At 45.6% G+C, this 22,804-nt stretch overlaps 1 protein-coding gene across 1 annotated transcript; it reads left to right on the top strand.

Moving 5' to 3' along the window:
• The first annotated feature begins 7,052 nt into the window (after nt 1-7,052).
• ODF4 (outer dense fiber of sperm tails 4) lies at nt 7,053-10,560 on the top strand. Its single transcript, XM_055306620.1, has 4 exons — nt 7,053-7,540; nt 9,555-9,728; nt 10,008-10,142; nt 10,332-10,560. Exons 1-4 carry the CDS (start codon nt 7,066-7,068, stop codon nt 10,514-10,516), a joined length of 969 nt encoding a protein of 322 aa, XP_055162595.1. The 5' UTR covers nt 7,053-7,065; the 3' UTR covers nt 10,517-10,560.
• The last annotated feature ends 12,244 nt before the right edge of the window (nt 10,561-22,804 follow it).

Raw genomic sequence — 22,804 nt, 5'->3', positions numbered from 1 at the left:
ACAGACCAAACTGCGGACTCCCCGCCCAGCGGCCCCAGAGCGCTCCTGGCCAGGCCTAGGAGGCCGTGGCTAGTGGCTAGCCCCTCCTCCAGTCTCCGCGACAGGCACTCCCCCCACCTCTCTGCGCTGGGAGGGCTCCCCTCCCCGGGTCCCTGGCACGGTTCCTGGTTCCTGGGGCTCGCCTCCTGCTCAAGGTAGGGAGGGCCGCAGGGTGGCCCTGACGGGGATCCCTCAGGGGTTGAGGCTCCGGCTGCGGGTGCATCCGCAGGGCACCTGCTCCCTGGGCATCCCGGGGGTTCCCCTGCCCCGCCCCGCTCGTGCCCCTGCCCCCCCCCCCCCCCCCCCCCCCCCCCCCCCCCCCCCCGTCTCCATCTCCCACTGTGTTCTGGGCCCCAGCAGAAGCTTCACATGTCAGCTTCGCCTTCATCACCATCGAGGTCTGGGGCATGGCTCTTGGCTTCACTCTTCTGTCTGTGAAGCACTAACCTAAATCTCGGGGGAATTATGCCACCCACCCTCCGGAGAACACAGATGTCACTTTTTTTTTTTTTTTTTGCTATTTGTAAAATATAATCTCCCCTCTCTTTTTAAAAGAGATATATATAGGGGATCCCTGGGTGGCTCAACGGTTTAGCACGTGCCTTTGGCCCAGGGCATGATCCTGGAGTCCCGAGATCGAGTCCCACATCAGGCTCCCCGCATGGAGCCTGCTTCTCCCTCCTCCTGTGTCTCTGCTTCTCTCTCTCTCTGTCTATCATAAATAAATAAATCTTTAAAAAAATAAAAGATATATATATATTTCATTTTTATTTATTTTTATTTAAATTCCATTATAGTTAACCTACATGTTCAATTAGTTTTAGGGGTACAATATAGTCATTCAATAATTCTATGCATTACTAGGGTATATATATATATATATATATATATATATATATATATATATATATTTAAAATATTTTATTTATCTATTCACGAGAGACACAGAGAGGCAGAGACACAGGCAGTGGAAGAAGCAGGCTCCCTGTGGGGAGCCGGATGTCGGACTTGATCCTGGGACCCTGAGATCACCACCTAAGCCCAAGGCAGACACTTGACTACTGAGCCACCTAGGTGCCCCAGGGCATATTTTTAAGGTACAATTTACATACAGAGACATTCGCCCTTTCTAGTGTAAAGTCCTGAGATTTTTGACAAACGTATATAGATAGTCATGTAACCACCACCATGATGGAGAACCAAAAGCCTTCCATCACCCCCTAAACCCCCCTTGTGCTCCCGTGTGGTGAACCTCTTCCTCAATTCCAGCTTCTGGCAACCCGGATCTGTTTTCTGTCCTCTGTAGCTTTGCCTTTTCTATGATATCATATAAATGGAATCATACAGTAGGTAGCCTTTCAAGTCTGGCTATTTTTTTTTTTTTTATTTATGATAGTCACAGAGAGAGAGAGAGAGAGAGAGAGGCGGAGACACAGGCAGAGAGAGAAGCAGGCTCCATGCACCGGGAGCCCGACGTGGGATTCGATCCCGGGTCTCCAGGATCGCGCCCCGGGCCAAAGGCAGGCGCCAAACCGCTGCGCCACCCAGGGATCCCTAAGTCTGGCTATTTTGCTAAATGTATTTGAGATGCATCCATGTACTTCATTACTCTTTATCGCTGAGTAATATTTCGCTGTCCGGATATATCAGAGTTTGTCTGTTCCCTAATGGAGGGGCATCTGGGTTGTTTTTAGTTTTAAGTGATTACAAATAAAGGCATTATGAATATTCTTTTTAAAAACATTTTTAAAATATTTTATTTATTTGAGAGAGAGAGAGCACAAGCAGGGGGAGCAGCAGAGAGAGAGGGAGAAGCAGACTCCTTGCTGAGCAGGGAGCCTGACTAGGGGGTCAATCCCAGGACCCCAGGGTCATGACCTGGAACTGCAGGCAGATGCTTAATTCACCAAGCCACCCAGGTGCCCCCATTACAACTATTCTTTTTTGTTGTTGTTGTTTTTAAAAGATTTTTATTTATTCAGAGAGACAGAGAGAGAGAGAGAGAGAGACAGGCAGAGGGAGAAGCAGGCTCCATGCAGGGAGCCCAACGTGGGACTCAATCCCAGGTCTCCAGGATCACGTCCTGGGCCGAAGGCGGCGCTAAACCGCTGAGCCACGTGGGCTGCCCTACAACTATTCTTATACAGGTTTTTGTACAAACACAACTATCATTTCACTTGGGTACACACTTAGGAGTGGCACTGCTGAGTCACATGGTAAGTGTATGTTTAAGTTTACTAAAAACTGGGGGGGCACCTGGCTGGCTTAGTCAGGAAAGCGTGCAACTCTTGGTCTTGGGATTGTGAGTTCAAGCCCCACACTGGGTACAGAGATTGCCTAAAAATTTTAAAAAGTCTTAAAAAAAGAAAAACAACACCAAAGAGCATCTGGGGGGCTCAGTCAGTTAAGTGTCTGCCTTGGGATCAGGTCATGATCTCAGGTCCTGGGATTGAGCCCTGCATTGGGATCCTTGCTCAGCAGATTTTCTAACAACTAATGATTCTGAGTATCTTTTCAAACGTTTATTGGCCATTTGTATATCTTCTTTGGTGTTCGAAACTCTCGGCTTTTGAAAAAAAAACGGGTGGTTTATTTTCTCATTTTTGCATTTTGAGAGTTCTTTATATATTCTAGCTATATGTCCTTTATCAGATATGTGATTTGAAAATATTTTCTCCCATTCAGTGGATTGTCTTTTTCATTCTGGTAACTGTGTTTTTTTCAGAGGGCAGAAATTCTTAATTTTGCAGTCACTTCTTGCTTTGTTGTAAGCAGTGATGTTTTTCTTTCTATTTCTGTTCAGCTGGTTTATATAAGGCAATGGAGTTTCTCACAGAGGCAGAACCAAGCAAGTGGGACACACTGACAAGCAGGTGTGCCCATTGTTTTCACATGTGTCCAAAGTCTGGAAGTCAAGGGACATCTTGGGGAAGGTGGCCTGGCAACCCAGATTTTCTCAGTGTGTGATCATCAGACCAGCAGCATGGACACCACCTAGAAGCTTGTTAGAAGTGTGGCACCTGCGTTGTAACGGGATGCCCGAGTCCTTAACACACACTAGAATTTGAGGAAAAACCAACAATGGCTTTCACAGACATAAAAGGGAAGCCACCTTGCAGCTCATGGACATTGGCTGTTGACATATTCTAGCAACACCAGGGGCCCAGAAGCTCACCGCAAAGGAGATTCGCACTGGTGTGTGCAGCAGGGAGAGCCAGCCTGGGGTAGGACTGTGTCTGGGGGTTGTAGAGGCAGCAGAGCAAGTCCCTGTGGACCGACGAGGAGCAACAAATAAGCCTGTGTGAGTCTGTGTCCACAGTCTCCAGGTCAGCGCTGCCCGTGGTCCCCGAGAGGTTATTGTCCCATCCAGGATGTCCAGGCACGCATGCTGTCAGGTCGGACGGTGGGCACTTTCCTTTTCAGAAATCTCCCAGCGTGGCACTCCATTCCGCTTCCGCTCTGTACCTGTGCCAGTAAGTTATCATTACATCTATCTATCTATCTATCTATCTACCTATCTATCTATCATCTCTACACCTAGGGCATCTGGGTGGCTTAGTCAGTTAAACATCTGCCTGCGGCTCAGGTTATGATATCGAGGTACTGGGATGGGGCCCTGCATCGGCTCCCTGCTCAGCAAGGAGCCTGCTTCTCCCTCTGCCTCTACCCCTCTCTCTGTCTCTCATGAATAAATAAATAAAAATCTTAAAAAAAAGTAACCTCTACAGGTTCAAGCCCAACGTGGGGCTTGAACTCACAACCTCAATTTCAAGAGTCACAAGCTCCACCTTCTGAGTCCCAAATTATCATTATATTTTGACCGCTCGGCTTCCTTTCTTTTGTAGAACTGTCCCTCTCCAAGTCCATGTGGCTCTGGTGGGCTGTCGGCCAGGGTGTCCACCTTCCCACCTCAGAGGTGGACACGTAACCCCGTTGAGGCCAGGCAGACTGTGGGATTTGGAATCCCGACCAGGAATAGACAAGGATGGAGGGGGCTAGGGGTGTACTGTGGGCAGAGGGCCAGCTCCTGTAATGATTCACCTGTGCGCCCCACTCCTGCTTAGTTCTAGCCTGGACCCTCGACTTTCTGTCCGAGTCTGTGTTCTCTCACTTTTGCCCCAAGACATTCTTTTTGCCTGACTTAGTCTGGGTCCCTGCTTGTGACCAGACAACTCCCACTGATACACAATCACGTCGCTGTGTGTACAGGCCTGCTGCCGGCCTGTGAGGCCCCTCTGTGCCTCCACCCTTGTGGTTGACACGCAGCCCCTCTGAATAGATGTTGGAGTGGTTGTCTTGGGGGAGTTGCATCTTTACGAGATACCCAACAAAGTGCCTCTTCCTCCAGGTCAGGGGGCCCCCTTGGAGGGATGTCAGTTATTGAGCAGACTGGACCTCAGTTCTCCCTCCCCACCGCCATCCAAGCTCTGTGTGTGTGCTTGTGCGGTGCACATCCTGCACAGCCTTCTGTGGAGACCCTGTTATCAGGTCCCCCACCCTTCCCTTCCGCTAAATTCTCGTCCTTCCACCTGCCAGTTTACCTCTTTTAAGCGTTTACTTGGATGGCATCAAGGCTGATAACAGCCATGTTTACTTTTGTGGCCATAGTTAAGTCTTCCGTGCTTTGTCTATCTGTTGATTCTAAAAGTCGAAACTCAATTAACAGTGTTTACCTTAGATATTGTGACCACATAAATAGCTTTCATTGCAGACCTAATAATCACTAAGATTGCATTTCCTTTCTTAGACTACTTTTCATTACCTTTTGGAAAACAATACCTGATACATTCACAGGATCACATGAATTATATGTTAGTTATAAGTGATTATTATATAATGAATACCTGTGCATCAATCACCTGACTCAGGAACTGATAACCTATTATCAATAACATGTAGGTACCAGTGCCATTCTCCCTTCCTCCCTGTCACATTCCCTTGCATCTTCTGGGAAATAACCACTGTTCTATATTTTGCATTTATTAGTCCACTGATTTTTGCTTTTTATTCATATTTTGAGAGGCTTATTATTTGGGGATACCTGGGTGGCTCAGTGGTACAATTGCTAGTAATGTAGACTCAAAATTATAAGATTCAAAACTTCAATCCAGCTTCATTTAAAATCAAAAGAAAAGGATGCCTGAGCATCTGTCTTTGGCTCAGGGCATGATCCTGGGGTCCTGGGATCAAGTCCTACATTGGGCTCCCCGCAGGGAGCCTGCTTCTCTCTCTGCCTCTCTCTCTCTGTGTCTCTCATGAATAAATAAATAAAATAGAAAAAAAATATTTAGAGAGGGGTGGGGAGGAGCAGAGGGAAAGTGAGAGAGAGAGAATCTTAAGCAGGTTCCACCCCCGGCACCAAGCCCCAGGCATGGCTTGATCTCACCACCCTGAGATCACCACCTGAGCTGAAATTAAGAGTCGGGTGCTTAACCGACTGAGCCACCCAGACACCCCTGATATTCATTTTTATTGTTTTTAAAATATTTATTTATTTATTTATTTATTTATTTATTTATTTATTTATTTATTTATTTCTAAGTGATCTCTATGTCCAGTGCTCGAACTCACGACCTCAGAATCAAGAGTTGCATGCTGCTCCCACCGAGCCAGCTGGGTGTCCTTCTGCTGATTTTTTTAAAACCTCACCTGCAATCATAGCAGTATGTGTGCCTAAACAATGTTTTGCTTAGTTGTGTTTGTTGACCAGCTCTATACAAACTATATCATATTTACAGTGTAGTCTTTTAGGAGTTAATGTCTTTCAGGAAACATTGTATTTCCAAGGTTCTCCCATGCTGTTAGAACTGCTTGTTAGGGTCGCCTGGGGGCTCAGCCTCTTAAGCGCTGCCTTCAGGTCTGGTCCTGATCCAGGGGAGCCTGCCTCTCCCTCTCCCTCACCCCCACCCCGTGCTCTCTCTCTCTTTAATAAATAAATAAAATCTTTTAAAAAATCATAATGTAATAATAACCACTATCACTTTCTGGGAATTTAATATGAAGACATGAGTGTCTTTTATTATATCATTTGATATTCATCTTTTAAAAGATTTATTTATTTGACAGAGTGAGTATAAGAGGGTGGGGTGGGGAGGCAGAGTGAGAAGCAGGCCCCTGCTGAGTAGGGAGCCTGATGCGGGGCTCGATCCCAGGACCCCAGGGTGATGACCTGAGCCGAAGGTGGCCGTTCAACCACTGAGGCACCCAGGCGCCCCTTGATTTATTTATTTATTTATTCATGATAGACATAGAAAGAGAGAGAGAGAGAGGCAGAGACACAGGAGGAGGGAGAAGCAGGGTCCATGCCAGGAGCCCAACGCGGGAGGACTCCATCCCGGGACTCCAGGATTGCGCCCTGGGCCAAAGGCCAGAGCTAAACCACTGAGCCACCCAGGGATCCCTCATGCCTCTTCATTTAATATTCAAACCAAGTATCACTGTCCCTGTGTTACATCTCAGTAAACTGAGGGATGCAGAAGCTATAGGCTATAGGCAGGTTCACAGGCCCATAGCCTTCTCTGTGCCAACTGGAGCCCCAAACCTGTGTTCTTCACCCCATGTATCACTGCCTCCACAGAGTAAACCAACTTGGTGGGATTCAAACTCACATCCAAATCTGAAAGGCTTTTTCCCTGGGGAGAGCTTCTGGGGTCTGAGGTCTAGAAGCCACTACCATCAGGCTGCCCCCAGGGGTCTCTGAATCATTTACCTGTAACTTAAAAGGGAGGTTAGAAAAAAATTTCAGATTGTGGGGTGCCTGGCTGGCTCTTAGGACTGGGGCTGCCACGGTGGGCCCCTCCCCCACTTGACACTTCCCCCTTCCTGCCTCCCCCTCCCCTGGGGTCGGGAATATTCCATGGCAGTTACGGCCCCTGTCCTACTGAGTGGGTCTTTCCCAGATGCCAGGCCCTGCGATGCAAAGTGCTCTGCTAGAGAAAAATATTTAAAAGATGAGGGACCACTGTGCCCAGCGGGGGAGGGGGGAGATGGGGTGGAGGTGACGAGGGGAGACGGTGGGTGTTCAGGATGTGGGCCGAGGACTTTAGGGGCGAGCTCCCTGGGGTGGGGGGCGAAGAAAGGATGAGCCACAGAGACCTGGAAAAGAAGCGGGAGGCTGGGAAGCAGGACAAGGGGGAGTGGAGTCTGGAGCAGGAGGTGAAGGTGCAGAACCGGCTGTCGGGCCCGGACCGCAACGGGCAGGCTTGCGGGGAGCACTACTCCGAGCCGCGGAGGATCTCTGTGCTGCCCACGTGGTGGAGGATCACGCACAGCTCCCGCTGGATAGCGCAGGTGGGCGCCTCGGAGCTCAGCCTCCTGGCCTTCGCCCTGCTGCTGGTCATGGTCTTCTCCAAGAGGTGGCTGCACCCCTCCCGGAGCCGCTTCTACCAGCGCTGGCCGCGCAACGTCAGCACCGGCATCTACACATCGGCCCACGTCATGTCCATGGGGCTCCTGCAGATCTGCAGGCTGAAGAGCTGTTTCCCCTCGGAGAACGGGAAAGGTGGGCCCCTCTGCGCCCCTCACCCCACTCCAGGGCCCGGCTGTCAGGGGGAATTTCCATCCTCTAGGCTTGCGGGGCGCCAGAGCTTGGGGAGGAGTCTGCAGGCTGCTCTACCCTCCCTGGCCCTGGCCCTGGTGCCAGCCTGCTTTCCCCCTCTGCCGCAGTCTCTGCTGCTCTGGGCCAGCTCTGGGTTTCCTTGTCTTTCCTTCCCAGCATCCTGTGGCCTTTCACTGCCGGTTTTAGTCCCAGCTCCCAGCCTGCTTTCTCAGCTCTTGTGCCAAAGCAGAGCTTTGGATCTCTGTTCCAGGTCTTCATGCTCTTAACATTAAAAAAAGAAGAAGAAGAAAGAAAGAGGAAAGAAAAAAAGACTCTTGTTTGGAGACAAACATCTATCATATTATTATTATTTTTTAAGATTTTATTTATTTATTCATGAGAGACATACACACACACAGAGGCAGAGACACAGGCAGAGGGAGAAGCAGGGTCCCTGCCGGGAGCCCAATGTGGGACTCGATCCCAGGACCCCAGGGTCATGCCCTGAGCTGAAGGCAGGTGCTCAATCACTGAGCCACCCAGGTGTCCCTATCATATTTTTTTTAAAAAGATTTATTTATTTATTAGAGAGAGAGAGAGAGAGAATCTCAAACAGGCTCCATGCTGAGTGCAGAGCCTGACTTGGGGCTTAATCTCACCACCCTGAGATCATGACCTGATCCCAAACCAAGAGTTGGATGCTTACACAACTGTGCCTCCCAGACGCACCCCCATATCCTTTTTATTTATTTTTTATATTTTATTTATTCATGAGAGACACAAGGAGAGAGAGGCAGAGACACAGGCAGAGGGAGAAGCAGGCTCCATGCAGGGAGCCGGATGCGGGACTCAGTCCCGGGACACCAGGATCATGCTGAAGGCAGATGCTCAACTGGGCTGAAGGCAGATGCTCAACTGCTGAAGGCAGATGCTCAACTGCTGAGCCACCCAGGCATCCCCCCCATATCCTTTTCAAATGAACACACAATGATCCAACGTATGGGTATAGTATATTTAACAAATCTCTCCTTGGACATATAAGTATCTGTGTAAAGAAGATCCCTGAACACAGATTTTAGTGCCACTTTTGGATTATTTCCTTACCATAAAACCCAAGAAGCATTGTTGAGTCAAGTGGCCTTAACCATTTACATTATTTCTGATATTTTGTGCCAGATGACTTATCAGAAACACTGCCCTGTGGTAGTGTGTGAGAGCACCTCTTCTCTCTAAATCTTTTCCTAGGGATCCCTGGGTGGTGTAGTGGTTTGGCGCCTGCCTTTGGCCCAGGGCGCGATCCTAGAGACCCGGGATCGAATCCCACGTCGGGCTCCCAGTGCACGGAGCCTGCTTTTCCCTCTGCCTATGTCTCTGCCTCTCTCTCTCTCTCTGTGTGACTATCATAAATAAATAAAAAAATTAAAAAAATCTTTTCCTATACCAGGTATCGTCAATTTTGTCTCCATCTTTGCTTATTTGATAGATTACCAAGTCACATTTACTTTGCGATTCTTTGTATGGAGCTTCATGGGTATATCGGACTTTTGTATTTCTTCTTTTGAGAATTATAGTTCAAGTCCTCTGTCCGTTTTCCATTTTTATATGGTTGGGATTATCAAACAATCTCCATATCAAGAATCCTGGCCTAAATAATGAGTGAAAGTGATATTCCATTGTTATCTCACATGCACATTTCTGGGACGCCTGGGTGGCTCAGTCGGTTAAGCGTCTGACTCTTGATTTCAGCTCAGCTCCCGATCTCAGGGTCTCGAGATTGAGCCCCATGTTGGGCTCTGCGCTCAGGAGTCTGCTAGAATCTCTCTCTCCCTCTGCCCCTCCCTCTGCAAGCTCTCTCAAAGAAATAGATAAATCTTTAAGAAAAATGTGCATTTCTTCAGTTAACTTTTTCTCATGTTCACGAGATGACTTTTTTTCCTCTGTGAATTCTAAGTTCGTTCTATTTTCTTGTTTTCTACAGATAGTTTTATGCTGTGGACGAATCACCCAGTCTTTGGGGTGGCCATTATAACCTTCTGCCTGGCGCTGGGGCTGGGCTTTGTCTTCACCATCTGGCTGCACCTGCCGTACCTACCTGGTCTTCAGAGACTGCCTTTCTTTAGCTGGATTGGGACAATCATGAGCTTCTTTGAAGGTATCCCCTGGCTCTGGAAATGGTCCTTAGTTTCTCCCAAACCACATCTTCCTGGGCACTTCTCCCTCTTCCTTTCTTTAGGGGTGCAGAAGGGGTTTGAGGGGTGATGGCTGAACAGAACTGGTAGTCATGGAGAACTGAGTTCCATCATTTTCCAGTCCTTGGAGAGGTGGGGTTGGAGGGGTTGATGGTGGTTTGTGGCTGCGGCCCAACAAGTGAGGGAGAATCCCTGTGGGATCCTTAGGTAAGGATAAGATCTCTCTGGTTCTTGTCTCCTAGTTATCCTTATTTTCTTCACCCTCCTGTTGTTCCCTATTAACCTCTGGATCTTTGAGTTGAAGAAGAATTTATCAATCCCCATCGGCTGGAGCTATTTCATAGGCTGGCTGGTGTTTTTCCTCTATGTCACCTGTGGTGAGTGGCCCGAGGGCCCTGGGAAGCAGGGACTCGGGTGATTAATGGCAGAGGAAGTGCGCAGGGACGGGGCTGGCAATGCCCAGGGACAGGGTCTTGGGGATTTATCTTCCCTTTGGCTTCACCTCACTGGCCACTTTCCTCCTGTTCTTCAAATTTCCTCTTCCCTATCCCTTTGTGCTTTTCCAGCGGCCCTTTGCTACTTCAACCATAAACATTTCTGGAGTGTGATTATGAACCATCCCTGTGGCACCGTGTTTTGCAGCAACAGCTCCAGCCCCAAACAAAACCTTCTGAAGAAGCTGATGGTCTCAAACACCTCGATCAAGCAGGGGGAAATCCTGAATCCTGAGCAAAAGAATGGATCTCTGTAGCCTTGTTGGAAATCCTGGCACCATGTTGTGCCCATTCACCTGAATCCCTGTCCTCATCCTTTCTCACAGCCTTGGGGGGATTGGCTTTCATCACTGCAAGGAACTAGAGAGGGAGGACATTAGGTCATCTTTGTGCTTCTCCTCCTTGTTCTGGCCTCCTTACAGCATGTGTGATGTGGAATAAATTGTCTCTTGTTTATCACGTCTGGCTGTTGTTGAGACAACAACTCAAAGAAGGAGAGGAAGGGAGAAAAAACAAGTTTGTTTCCCAATTGTTACTGCCTAGGAGCCTTTTGGCGCCCCTTGGTTCTTAGACTTGCCCAATTTCTACCATAGCACACTTGTAAACAGATGTGTCAACAGCTAAGCCTCTTTTAACTTTGCTCCCTCTATCTCAACATTTGTTAATAGGGGGACTGATCAGGAGAGAGATATCACTTATTATTTTTTAAATAATGATTTTATGTATTCCTGAGAGACACAGAGAGGCAGAGACACAGGCAGATGCAGAAGCAGGATTCACGCTAGGAGCCTGATGTGGGACTCGATCCTAGGACCCTGGGATCATGCCCTGAGCTGAAGGCAGACAATCAACCACTGGGCCACCCATGTGTCCCGAGAGATGACTTATGAACTAGTTGGTTTATTCATAGTGAACAACTCAAGAGCAAACCGGCTCCGAGGTAAGAGGCAGGTACCTGGGGTATGGCTGTACTGTATGCGTTGGGCAGCAATCCCACCTTCTGTGTCCTGATCGGGTGACTGAGAAGTCCCAGAGCTCTGTGCCTGGGTGCCACCTCCACCATACCCATCTCCATCACCCCTTCACCATCACTACCACCTCCATTACTACCACCTCTGCTCTGGCTACAGCTCTCTACCCAAGCCTCCCAAGTTCTCCATCCTGTAACAGCAGTAATAAAACATGACAAGAAGGAAAATATTAAGAGTTAAGACCTAAGCTCAAGAGACAAATTGCACCTTTGGGTTATAAACTCAGTTTCATGAACACAGGCAGCGCCTGTCTCAGGCAGCGCTGGCAGTGACTGTTGGGATTCAGACATCCTGTACAGAAAGGCTGGCCTCCCAAGACAGCAGCTATAACTGATCTTTGTCAGATGGAGCCATCATGCCAGCCAGTTGGAGGAGGGAAGGGACAAATTATGAGTGGATTGGATATGTATTATTAGGTTGAACCATATGATACTGCTGTTCTAGGAGCTAAATGCTGGTGATTTAATATGGTTCAACCTAGTATGTATGGCTGATTTCTATTTGGTTCTGAGGCTCTTTTTAAGATTATTTTTACTACACCTGACCTGCAGTAGTGGAATTCCTTTTTTTTTAAGATTTTATTTATTCATGACACACACACACACACACACACACACACACACACACACACACAGGCAGAGGGTAGCAGGCTCCATGCAGGGAGCCTGACATGGGACTCGATCCCGGGTCTCCAGGGTCACGCCCTGGGCCAAAGGCGGTGCTAAACCGCTGAGCCACCAGGGCTGCCCAGTAGTGGAATTCCTAACTTAGTTCCAAGCAAACGGTCTGAGCAAAGAATCAAATATATGGGCTTGAAATTTGGGCAGAATAGGCATTCCACAAATCCCCATTCATGATCCACCGTATACTCCTTACCCCTGGTAGCAAGGATTTATGGAAGGACTTATTGAATTAATCATCCTGGGGGAAGGGACATCAAACAAAGTGATGTCATGACCTCTGCTATATATACATAATTGGAGAAGGGATTTTGTAATTTGGAAGAAGCCATAAACTCAAATGCCTACAGAGACTAGGCAGGTAGCATAAATAGATAAACAGGGCTATGCTTCCAATCTGTATATAATTTCCCTCCTCTGATAAAGACATGGTATATTATCTATTGCTGGATAACAAATTACCCTGAACTTAATGGCCTAAAATAATAAATATTAGATTATCTGACATAGTTTCTGGGATCAGGAATCTGGGAACAGCTTAGCTGAATGGTTCTTGCTCAGGGTCTCACATGAGGTTATAGTCAAAATGGCAGATGGGGCTGCAGACATCCGAAGGCTTGACTGGGGCTGGAGGAGCTACTTCCATTGTGGTTCACTCATATGATTGTTGGCAGTTCCTTGCCACAAGGGTCTCTTCATGGGCTACTAGGTTGTTGACAGCTAATATCCCCCAAAGTGGTGATCTAAGTGAGAGCAAGGGAGGAGGAAGGAAGAAGAGGAAGCGCCAGTGCCCTTTATGACCAAGTCTTGGAAGAAATATAGTTACTTTCACCATGTTCTGTTTGTTGGAAGCTGGTAATTACATCCACTCTGCACTCAAGAGGAGGGGAATTAAGTTTCACCTCTCCAGGGGAAGAATACCAAGAATCTGTGGATATATTTTAAAACTACCACATTCTGCCTTCTGGTCACAAATTATTTACATTCCTCCTACATGTAAGACACATTCACCTCTCTCAAGCTTCTGAAAATCTTCATCCCAGTAGAGTGTCAACCAGCAAAAAGTTCAGAATTTGGGGTGCCTGGGTGGCTCAGTGGTTGAGTGTCTGTCTTTGGCTCAGGTCATGATCCCAGGGTCCTGGGATCGAGTCCAAGACCCCTGGGATTGTAGTCCTGGAGGCCTGGGATTGAGTCCTGGGATGGTTCTCCCTCTGCCTCTCTCTGTGTCCCTTATGAATAAATAAATAAAATATTTTAAAAAGTTCAGAATTCTATTGTGTTGTAAATGAGGAACTAAGTCCTTCTCATAGGGTCTTTAAGGATTATTCCAACAAAGCTGTGGAAGTTGCACTCACAGAGGTATATAAAAGTGGAGGACTCATTATATCCACAGGTCCTAGAACAGGGAGGCATGATGTTCCACATGCAGACCACATAGGAGGAGTGCCCAGAGATCAGACTCAACCACACAGATGCGGAGCTGAGAGAGCGAGGACCCATGGCCAAGTGCCTTTATTGGGATCAGAGTGGAGCACACAAGCAAATGTATGAGGGAATTTCACTAGTGCATTTGAATGTTACTAGGTTGTAGCCAAGGGAGGGCAAGAAGGAGAACTTGTGGCAGGAACCAGCCTCATCACACTGGTGCACCTGCCTATCTGGTGAGGTGTTAACAGCCTAATTGTGGAGATGTTGAGGCATCAGGCAAATATGAGGTTTTAAGAATTTATGATATACTTGCCATCTTCTATGGGCTCAATTGTGTCTCTTCCCAAATTTGGATGTTGAAGCCCTAAACCCAGTACCTCAAAACATAACTATTTGGAGATGGGATCTTTAAGGATGGGATTAAGATGGGTGACTGGCCTTCATTTAACCTGAGTGGTGTCCTTATGAGAAAAAGAGATTAGGAACATAAAAGGACACCAGGTATATGCATGCACACAGGAAGGATCAAGAGCACTACTAAGAAGGTGCTCATCTGCAAGCCAGGTCAGAGAGGTTTCAAAAGAAACCCAGCCTATTGCACTTGATCTTGGACTTCTAGCCTCTGGAACTGTGAGAAAATAAATTTCTGTTGTTTAAACCACCTAGTCTCTGGTACTTTGTTATGGCAGCCTCAGCAAACCAATACACCACCTAAATTAGGTCCAGGTACACATGAGGCTCTTTGGATGTAATGCCTCAAGTTCAGTTGCTCTCAATCTGAATATCTGTGACCTACAGAGACATGTGACCATCTCCCACATATCCAGAAAACAATGGCAGGACAGTCAAGGGGTAACTTTTACAGACGTTACTGCTTAAAAAGGGGGACAGTGACATATAACGAACATTGAGTAATGTATAGAATGATCAAATCACTATGTTGTACACTTGAAAATAATATAACACTGAGGGGGCAGAGGAGGGATGAGGAGCACACAGGAGTCACTGGTCCATAGCAGTTTTGAAATCCAGCTGGGGGAAAAATGTTGAAATTTCCTTGATTAAGACTCAGTCCTGGGGATCCCTGGGTGGTGCAGCGGTTTGGCGCCTGCCTTTGGCTCGGGGCGCGATCCTGGAGACCCGGGATCGAGTCCCACATTGGGCTCCCGGTGCATGGAGCCTGCTTCTCCCTCTGCCTGTGTCTCTGCCTCTCTCTCCCTCTCTGTGTGACTATCATAAATAAATAAAAATTAAAAAAAATAAAAAAATAAAAAAATAAAAAAATAAAAAAATAAAGACTCAGTCCTAAAAAAAAAAAAAAAAGACTCAGTCCTATTTCTGCCTAGCTGTGTCTCCATGTTTTTTTTATTGTTTTTTTGTTTTTTGTTTTTAGACATAACAAGCATGCCATAAAATTTACCATTTTAAAGTACATGAATTCAGTGGTTTTAGTATATTCATAATGGACAACCATCACCACTATAATTCCAGAACACTTCACTGATCTTCCCCCGTTTCCCATTCTTTTCAGCCCCTGGACAATACTAGTCTACTTTCTGTTCCTATGCATTTGCTTATTCTGGACATTTCATATAAATGGAATCATACAATATGCAGCCTTTTGTGTCTGTCTTTTTTTGCTTAGCATAATGTTTTTAAGGTTCATTCATGTTGTAAAATGTATCAGTACTTCATTCCATTTTATTGCTGAATAATATCTCATTGTTTGGATATGCCATACTGAAAAAATCCATTTGTGGGGCTCCCTGGGTGGCTCAACGGTTGAGTGCCTGCCTTTGGCCCAGGGCATGATCCTGGAGTCCCGGGATCGAGTCCCACATCGGGCTTCCTGCATGGAGCCTGCTTCTTTTGCTGCCTATGTCTTTGCCTCACTCTCTCTCTCTTTGTCTTTCATGAATAAATAAAATCTTTTTTAAAAAATCCATTTTTAAGTGGATGGGCATTTGGGTTGTTTCTATCTTTGGGCTATTATGAATAATGCTGTTATGAACATTTCTGTAAATGTTTTCAATTCTCCAGTGTATCAAACCGGGAGCGGTTATCACTGAGTCACATGGTAACTCTATGTTAAGCTTCTCGAGGAGCCTGTTTCTCATGGCAGCTGTACCACTTTACCTTCCCACCAGTAATACACAAGGATTCCACTCTCTCTATACCCTGGCCAACAGTTTTTTTTTTTTTTTTGTCCATTTTTTTTTATTTTTGCCATCTTAGTAGAGGTGAAGTGGTGAAGTGGTATCTCATTGTGGTTTTGATTTGAATTCTCCTAACACATTTTCCCAAGATACATCTCCTGTGCCTATTGGGCATTTGTATATCCTCCCCTGCTGCACCTGTGAGGCCTTTGGTGCTACTTTCTGAGTCATCCTTCTTTCCATGAAAGGCAGCTTGTATTTGCAGCTGTGAAATTTTTCCAGTCTACATCCTGCTAGTAGAATTTTTAGGGTCCAAAGCCTCTCTTTCTTTTTGTACTGTCTCTATCATTTGCAGACCATGCTGGTGGTATTTCGGCCAAACTTCTGTGAAACATTCTGTGGCCTCTTAAGACTCTTATTGAGATTCACTCCACTAGACAAAAATGGCTTCCAGGCAAAGATCAGGGTCAGAAATGTGAGAGCTGCATAGCTGGTTAGTTCCAGCTCAGCATCTCTCATGAATTTGCAGTCAAAGGGTTGGCAGGAGCTACACTTGTCTCCCTCTCAGGAGACTCACCCAGATAGGATTGTTTGCTGGAGGCCTACGTTTCTAGCCATGTGGACCAAAGGGCTGCTTAAGAATCCTCATGACAGGGATCCCTGGGTGGCGCAGTGGTTTGGCGCCTGCCTTTGGCCCAGGGCGCGATCCTGGAGACCCGGGATTGAATCCCATGTTGGGCTCCCGGTGCATGGAGCCTGCTTCTCTCTCTGCCTGTGTCTCTGCCTCTCTCTCTCTCTCTCTCTCTCTCTCTCTCTCTGTGTGTGTGTGACTATCATAAATTAATAAAACTCTGCATCTTTAAAAAAAAATAAAATAAAGAATCCTCATGACATAGCAACTGGAACTGTCAAGAGCAAAAAGTCTACAAGAGAAAGAGATCTACAATCTTTAATGATCTAGTGTCAAAAATCATACATCATCACTTCTACCATATTCTGTTTGTTAGAAGAGAGTCACTAACCCCAGCCCACACTCAATAAGAGGGAAATTAAGCCCTTCTTGAAGGGGGAGTATTAAAGAATTTGTGAAGGTAATACTATTAAATTTATAACAGCACGATTGGAAATGGCAGGGGACTATGTCAGTCCATGTACACATTACCGCTTATTTGCTGGCTCACCTGGTTGGCCTGGGGCAGCCCGGCGACCCAATGTTCTTCCAATTCCTGCCAAATTCTCCTTCCACCTCTCCAATTCCTGGGCCAAAGTTATGTTCAACTCCATGATGACAGACAGGCCCCTCTCATTGTCAAAGTTGGAAGCTTAGAGGCAGTAGGAGACCAACATAGGTCTCAGCCCATCCTCAGGAGTTCTGTCTCTGCATTGTAGGTTCTAGTTTATTTTTTTGCACTCCCCTTTCACATCTTCCCTTCCTGACAGCCTAGTCTGACAACTTCAGGTTCCAGAATTAGGCACAGAAACATCAGCCTTATATAGACGATCTAACTGGCTCCCCACTTGCAAAAAAGTCCCTTCGTGGTTCTACTTCTTTGGTTGAGTCTTGATTGATATACCACTAACACCATCTGGGCCTGCTATTCAGCCCATCCTCTGAGTTTTTATTTCAGTTATTGTATTTTTCAGTTTTATTTATTTATTTTTAAAAACTTTATTTATTTATTCATGAGAGACACTGAGAGAGAGGCAGAGACACAGGCGGAGGGAGACACAGGTTCCATGCCGGAAGCCCAAGCTGGGACTTGATCCCAGAAGTCCGGGATCACACCCTGAGCCAAAGGCATAAGCTCAACTGCTGAGCCACCCAGGTGTCCCTATTTTTCAGTTTTAAAATCTCCATTTAGTCCATGTATCTTCAATTTCTTTGTGGAGGCTTTCCTTTTATTTTTTAATTTTTTTTTGCTTAAGCATGGTCAGCATTACTTGTTGAAACGCTCTTGTGGGGATCCCTGGGTGGCGCAGCGGTTTGGCGCCTGCCTTTGGCCCAGGGTGTGATCCTGGAGACCCGGGATCGAATCCCACGTCAGGCTCCCGGTGCATGGAGCCTGCTTCTCCCTCCGCCTGTGTCTCTGCCTCTTTCTCTCTCTGTGACTATCATAAGTAAAAAAAAAAAAGAAACATTTTTGTGATGCTCCTTAAAATCCTTGTTGGAAGATCCCAAAGTCTGTGTCATCTCAGAGTTGGCGTCTCCTCGGTGTCTTTTGTCATTCAACTTGCGATTTTCTGGGTTCTTGGTATGATGCATGATTTTGTATTGTATCTTGAACATTTTGGTATTACATTACAAGACTCTGGATATTATTTAAATCTTCTGTTTTAGCAGGCCCTCTCTGACATTGTGCCTTGGAGGAAAGGAGTGTTTCCTTACTACAGCCGGGTGAGAGTAAGGGTCCAAGTTCTCCACTCAACCTGTGGACACCCCGGCAGGGGGAGGGGTACTTCATTACTGCTGGTCAGAGGTGGGATTTCCCCAGGCTTCCTTAGGTGGGAGGGGGAAATATACTTTAATACTGTTCCCCATGTGGCCTCTATTTGGGGTGGGAACTTTTTTTTTTTTTTTGGACCACTGGATGATACTGAAAGTTCCAGCTTCCCACTCAGCCTCTTCTGAGAGAGGAGGAGAAAGGCTACCTCATTACCAGGGGGTAGGGGGGAAGTCCAGGATTCCGATGTGGTCTCCACTCTTAACAGTGTGTTTGTGGGGGCTTTGTTACCACCTGGTTGGAATGTAAGTCTTGGTTGCTCACTAGGTCTTATCTGCTACCACTCAGCTGGAGGTAGGGGAAGCAGGGGTGGTAGGAGAGCCTGTCAAGGTTAGAAGTCCAGGCTCCCTGACTCAGGCTCTGCTGATGAGGCTGGCAGAGGGGCCATGGTTTTCTCCATGGTGTTTGGCCGGAATAAGGTAGGTATTTTCTACAAGTTTTCTGTCTTGCTAGGTTGCCTCTTTCCTGGTCCTTTGGCTTAGAGAGAGCAAACTTTATTTTTTAGTTTCTTCTCATTGGCATTTCCAAGTTGCTGGCTTGGCCACCACCCAGTCTGTGATACTCTGAAGGCAAAAAGAAAACCTGGCAAGCTCACTGCATGTTGTTCTTAGGATCCAAGATCCCTAGCCAGACTTTCTTGACTCCACCTTTCAGAGCCAACTTGTATTTGTTTTATATATAACAATCAGGGTTTAAGCTGTAGAAGAAATCTGTCTGTTGCATCCTGGTCTGGGCCAGAAGTTCAGTTATTTCCCCCCCTTTATACTAGTTACTTTTTCTAGCCTCTTAAAATGGGAGTTTAGATGATTGATTTTACATGTTTTTAAAAATTTGAATTAAAAATATAAATTTCTTATAAGAACTAATCTACAAATTCTCTCCAAGCACTGCTTTCCCTGCATCACACAAATTTTGATATATTGTGCTTGTTTTATTCAGTTCAAAATGTTTTCTAATTTCCCTTGTGATTTTTTTTTTCTCCCTTGACTCATGGGTTATTTAAAAGTGTGTTCTCTGATTTTAAAGTACCGGGGGATTTTCTAGATGCTTTACTATTGACTTCTAATTCAATACTGTTGTGGTCAAAGAATATATTTTGTATGATAATAATCTGTTTACATTTATTGAGACTTGCTTTATGGCCCAGCATATGGTTTATTTTGATAAATGTTCATGTGCACTTAGAAAGAATGTGCATTTGTAGTTGCTGGATACAGTGTTAAGAGTCAATTAAGCCAAGTTAGTTGATGGTGTTGTTTGTTTTTTATTTTTTTTAAGATTTTTATTTATATATTTGGGGGAAAGATAGAGAACGAGTGGTGGGGAAAGGCAGAGAGAGAATCAGACCCCCTGCTGAGCAGGAAGTACAATGAGGAGCTCAATCCCAGAACCCTGAGATCATGACCTGAGCTGAAAGCAGACACTTAACCAACTGAGCCACCCAGGCCCCTGACAGTGTTGTTTGAATCTGTATCTCTGGGTATGCAAGCTGGTGCAGCCACTCTGGAAAACAGCGCAGGGGTTCCTCAAAGAGTTGAAAATAGAGCTACCCTATGACCCAGCAATTGCACTACTAGGTATTTACCCCAAAGATACAGATGTAGTGAAATGAAGGGGCACCTGCACTCCAGTGTTCATAGCAGCAATGTCCACAATAGCCGGATTGTGGAAGGAGCCACGATGTCCATTGATAGATGACTGGATAAAGAAGATGTGGGATATACATACAATGGAATACCACTCAGCCATCAAAAAAAAAAATCTTGCCATTTGCAATGACATGAATGGAACAAGAGGGTATTTTCCTGAGCAAAATAAGTCAATTAGAGAAAGGCAATTATCATATGATCTCACTCATGTGTGGAATTTAAGAAACAAAACAGAGGATCACAAGGGAAGGGAGGGAAGAATAAAATGATGAAAACAGAGAGGGAGACAAACCATAAGAGATTCTTAATCATAGGAAACAAACTGAGTGTTGCTGGAGGGGAGGGGGTGGGGGGGACAGGGTCACTGGGGGGATGGGGATTAAAGAGGGCACGTGATGCAATGAGCAATGGGTATTATATGAGACTGATGAATCACTGACCTCGACTTCTAAAACTAATAATACAGTATATGTTAATTAGTGGAATTTAAATTTAAAAAAATCAAAAATCAAAAAAGGAGAGAAAAATCTATATCTGTACTGATTTTTGGGGGGAGGCTACTTGTTCTATGAATTTTTGAGAAGGGTGTTAAAATCTCTAAATTTATTTATTAATTTATTATTGTAGATTTATTTGCTTCTCTGGTTCTGTCAATTTTTGCCTTAAGCATTTTGAAGCTCTATTGTTATGTATATACACATTAAAATTATTTTTATTTATTTTTATTTTTTAAAGATTTTGTTTATTTATTCATGACACACACACACACACACACACACACACACACACAGAGGCAGAGACACAGGCAGAGGGAGAAGCAGGTTCCATGCAGGGAACCTGATGTGGGACTCAATCCCGGGTCTCCAGGACCACACCCTGGGCTGAAGGCGGCGCTATTACTGCAGAGCCATCTGGTGTGCCCTAAAATTTTTTTAAATTTAAATTAAGTTTAGTTCAATATAGTGTATTATTAGTTTCAGGGGTAGAATTTAGTGTGTATATACACATTTTTAAAAAAGATTTTATTTATTTGAGAGAGAGAGAGAGGGAAGGAGAGAGAATAAGTAGGGGAAGAGCAGAAGGGGAGGGAAAGGTATGAGCTGACTCCAAACTGAGCACAGAGCCTGACCTGGGGCTCGATCTTACAACCCTTAGATAATGACCTGAGCTGATATCAAGAGTCAGACACTTAACTGGCTACACCACTCAGGCACCCCAAGAATTCCATTTTTTTAAAGGCTGAATAATATTCCATTGTATGAGTATATCTCATTATGTTTATCCATTCTTCTATTGAGGGGCAGGTGGCTTGTTTCCACCTTTTGGTGACTGAATCCTGTTGCTGTGAATCAATCTCATTTATGTGATTTTAAGCCAAAGAGTCTGCTGGATTCAGTAATAGCCATATATTTTCTTTCCTATTAGGGTCATTAATTTTGTTCACCAAATATTTCTACCTCTTTGCCTTCTGAGGGTATGCCAAGATTACATCTTCTGGCTCCCCTGTCATCAGATGGGGTCCTGCAACTAGTTCTGGCCAACAGATTGTAGCACACACTTCTACTTCTAGACCAGAGCCTTTAACTGCCAGCGGGAAACCCTCTAGGGATCTCATTGCCTTGGCCATCGTCAAGATGCTGGCTGACCTGTCACCCTGGACGCTAGAATGAGGAGACATGAAAGCTGAGCCTCTAGCTGACTTTTGGTGGATATGTAGTGTTATGGACTGAATTGTGTCCCCCCAGATTCATAGGTTGAAGTCCTAACCCCAGTGTGGCTCCTTCTGGAGATGGGGCTTTGGGGAAATAATTAAGGTTAAATGAGGTCATACAAGTGGGGCCCTGATCGGATAGGATTGATGTCATTAAAGAAGAGATGCCATAGAGCTGCTCTCTCGCTTCATCTCTGTACACATGCACCTGAGGGCAGAGCTGGATGGAAGCTGCTTGCAAGGCCAGGAACACAGCTCCCACCAGAAACCCAACCGGCTGGCACCTTGATTTTAAACGTCTAGACTGGAGCACTGTGAGAAAGTAAATGTCTGTCGTTTAAGCTTCCAGTCTGTGGAATCTTGTTATGGAGGCCTGAAGACTAAGGTAGGTCGTGTGAGTGAGTGTTACCTTGGTTGTTACAAGATTGTAGGATTTTAAGATTTTAGGGTTCTTCATCCTCTCAGCGTAGCTGAGACTATCCTGATTGGCACGATCCCTTTGGCTGAAAGGAAAAGAGAACGATACAGTGAGGCTGAAGCTGCTCTACCTTTAGAAAGGCAACTGCAAATCCAACAGAAGTGGATTTTTGGACCTTGGTTCAAATGACCAAGGTCTGATGGCAAGGCCTGAAGAAGCTGCAGCGATTGCACAAGAGATACCAATACATGTGTGACGTCAGAATGACTAAAGAAACTTTTTAAAAAAGGTTTTATTTTTCAGTAATCGCTATGCCCCAGGTGGAGCTTGAACTCACAACCCTGAGGTCAAGAGTCTCGTGCTTCACCAAATGAGCCATCCAGGTGCCTTGCTAAAGAAATGTTTATAAATAACCTTTTTAAAAAAGATTTATATATTTATTTGAGAGAGAGAGTGAGAGCAAGAGAGCAAGAGAGAGAGAGAGAGAGAGAGAGAGAGAGAGAGAGAAGCGAGCAGGGGGAAGGAACAGAGGGAGAGGGAGAGAGAGCCCCAAGCAGACTCCACACTAAACATGGAGCCCGATGCAGGGCTCAATCTCACAACCTTGAGATCATGACCTGAGCCAAAACCAAGAGCCAGTCACTTAATTTACTGAGTCACCCAAGCACCCCCTATAAATAATCTTGACAGAAAAATAATGAAAAAAGATTTTATCACACATGTATACATTTGATTTTGGGGCCCTTTTTCCTCAATGTAGGTTAGGATTTACATTCTTTGTATCTTCAATCTAATGTCTTAAAAAATATTCTGCAGTTATTATAGTTTTCTAAACTAACTCACTGCTGGGGCACTTGGCCAGGTCAGTATGTAGAGCATGTCACTCTTGGTCTCAGGGTTTTGATTTTGAGCCTCACGTTGGATGTAGAGATTATTTTAAAAAAATAAATGAACTTGGGGGCACTTGGGGG

The sequence above is a fragment of the Nyctereutes procyonoides genome, unplaced genomic scaffold, assembly GCF_905146905.1.
Source record: "Nyctereutes procyonoides isolate TBG_1078 unplaced genomic scaffold, NYPRO_anot_genome, whole genome shotgun sequence".
Lineage (NCBI taxonomy): Eukaryota > Metazoa > Chordata > Mammalia > Carnivora > Canidae > Nyctereutes > Nyctereutes procyonoides.
This window is presented reverse-complemented; position numbering and strand designations above follow the sequence as displayed.

What these genes read in the sequence shown, in the direction of transcription:
- ODF4 (XM_055306620.1), top strand. Translation starts at nt 7,066, where the DNA reads ATGTGGGCCGAGGACTTTAGGGGCGAGCTCCCTGGGGTGGGGGGCGAA. An exon ending in CCCCTCGGAGAACGGGAAAG is followed by an intron (nt 7,541 to 9,554) that starts GTGGGCCCCTCT and finishes TGTTTTCTACAG; the next exon opens with ATAGTTTTATGCTGTGGACG. An exon ending in AATCATGAGCTTCTTTGAAG is followed by an intron (nt 9,729 to 10,007) that starts GTATCCCCTGGC and finishes CTTGTCTCCTAG; the next exon opens with TTATCCTTATTTTCTTCACC.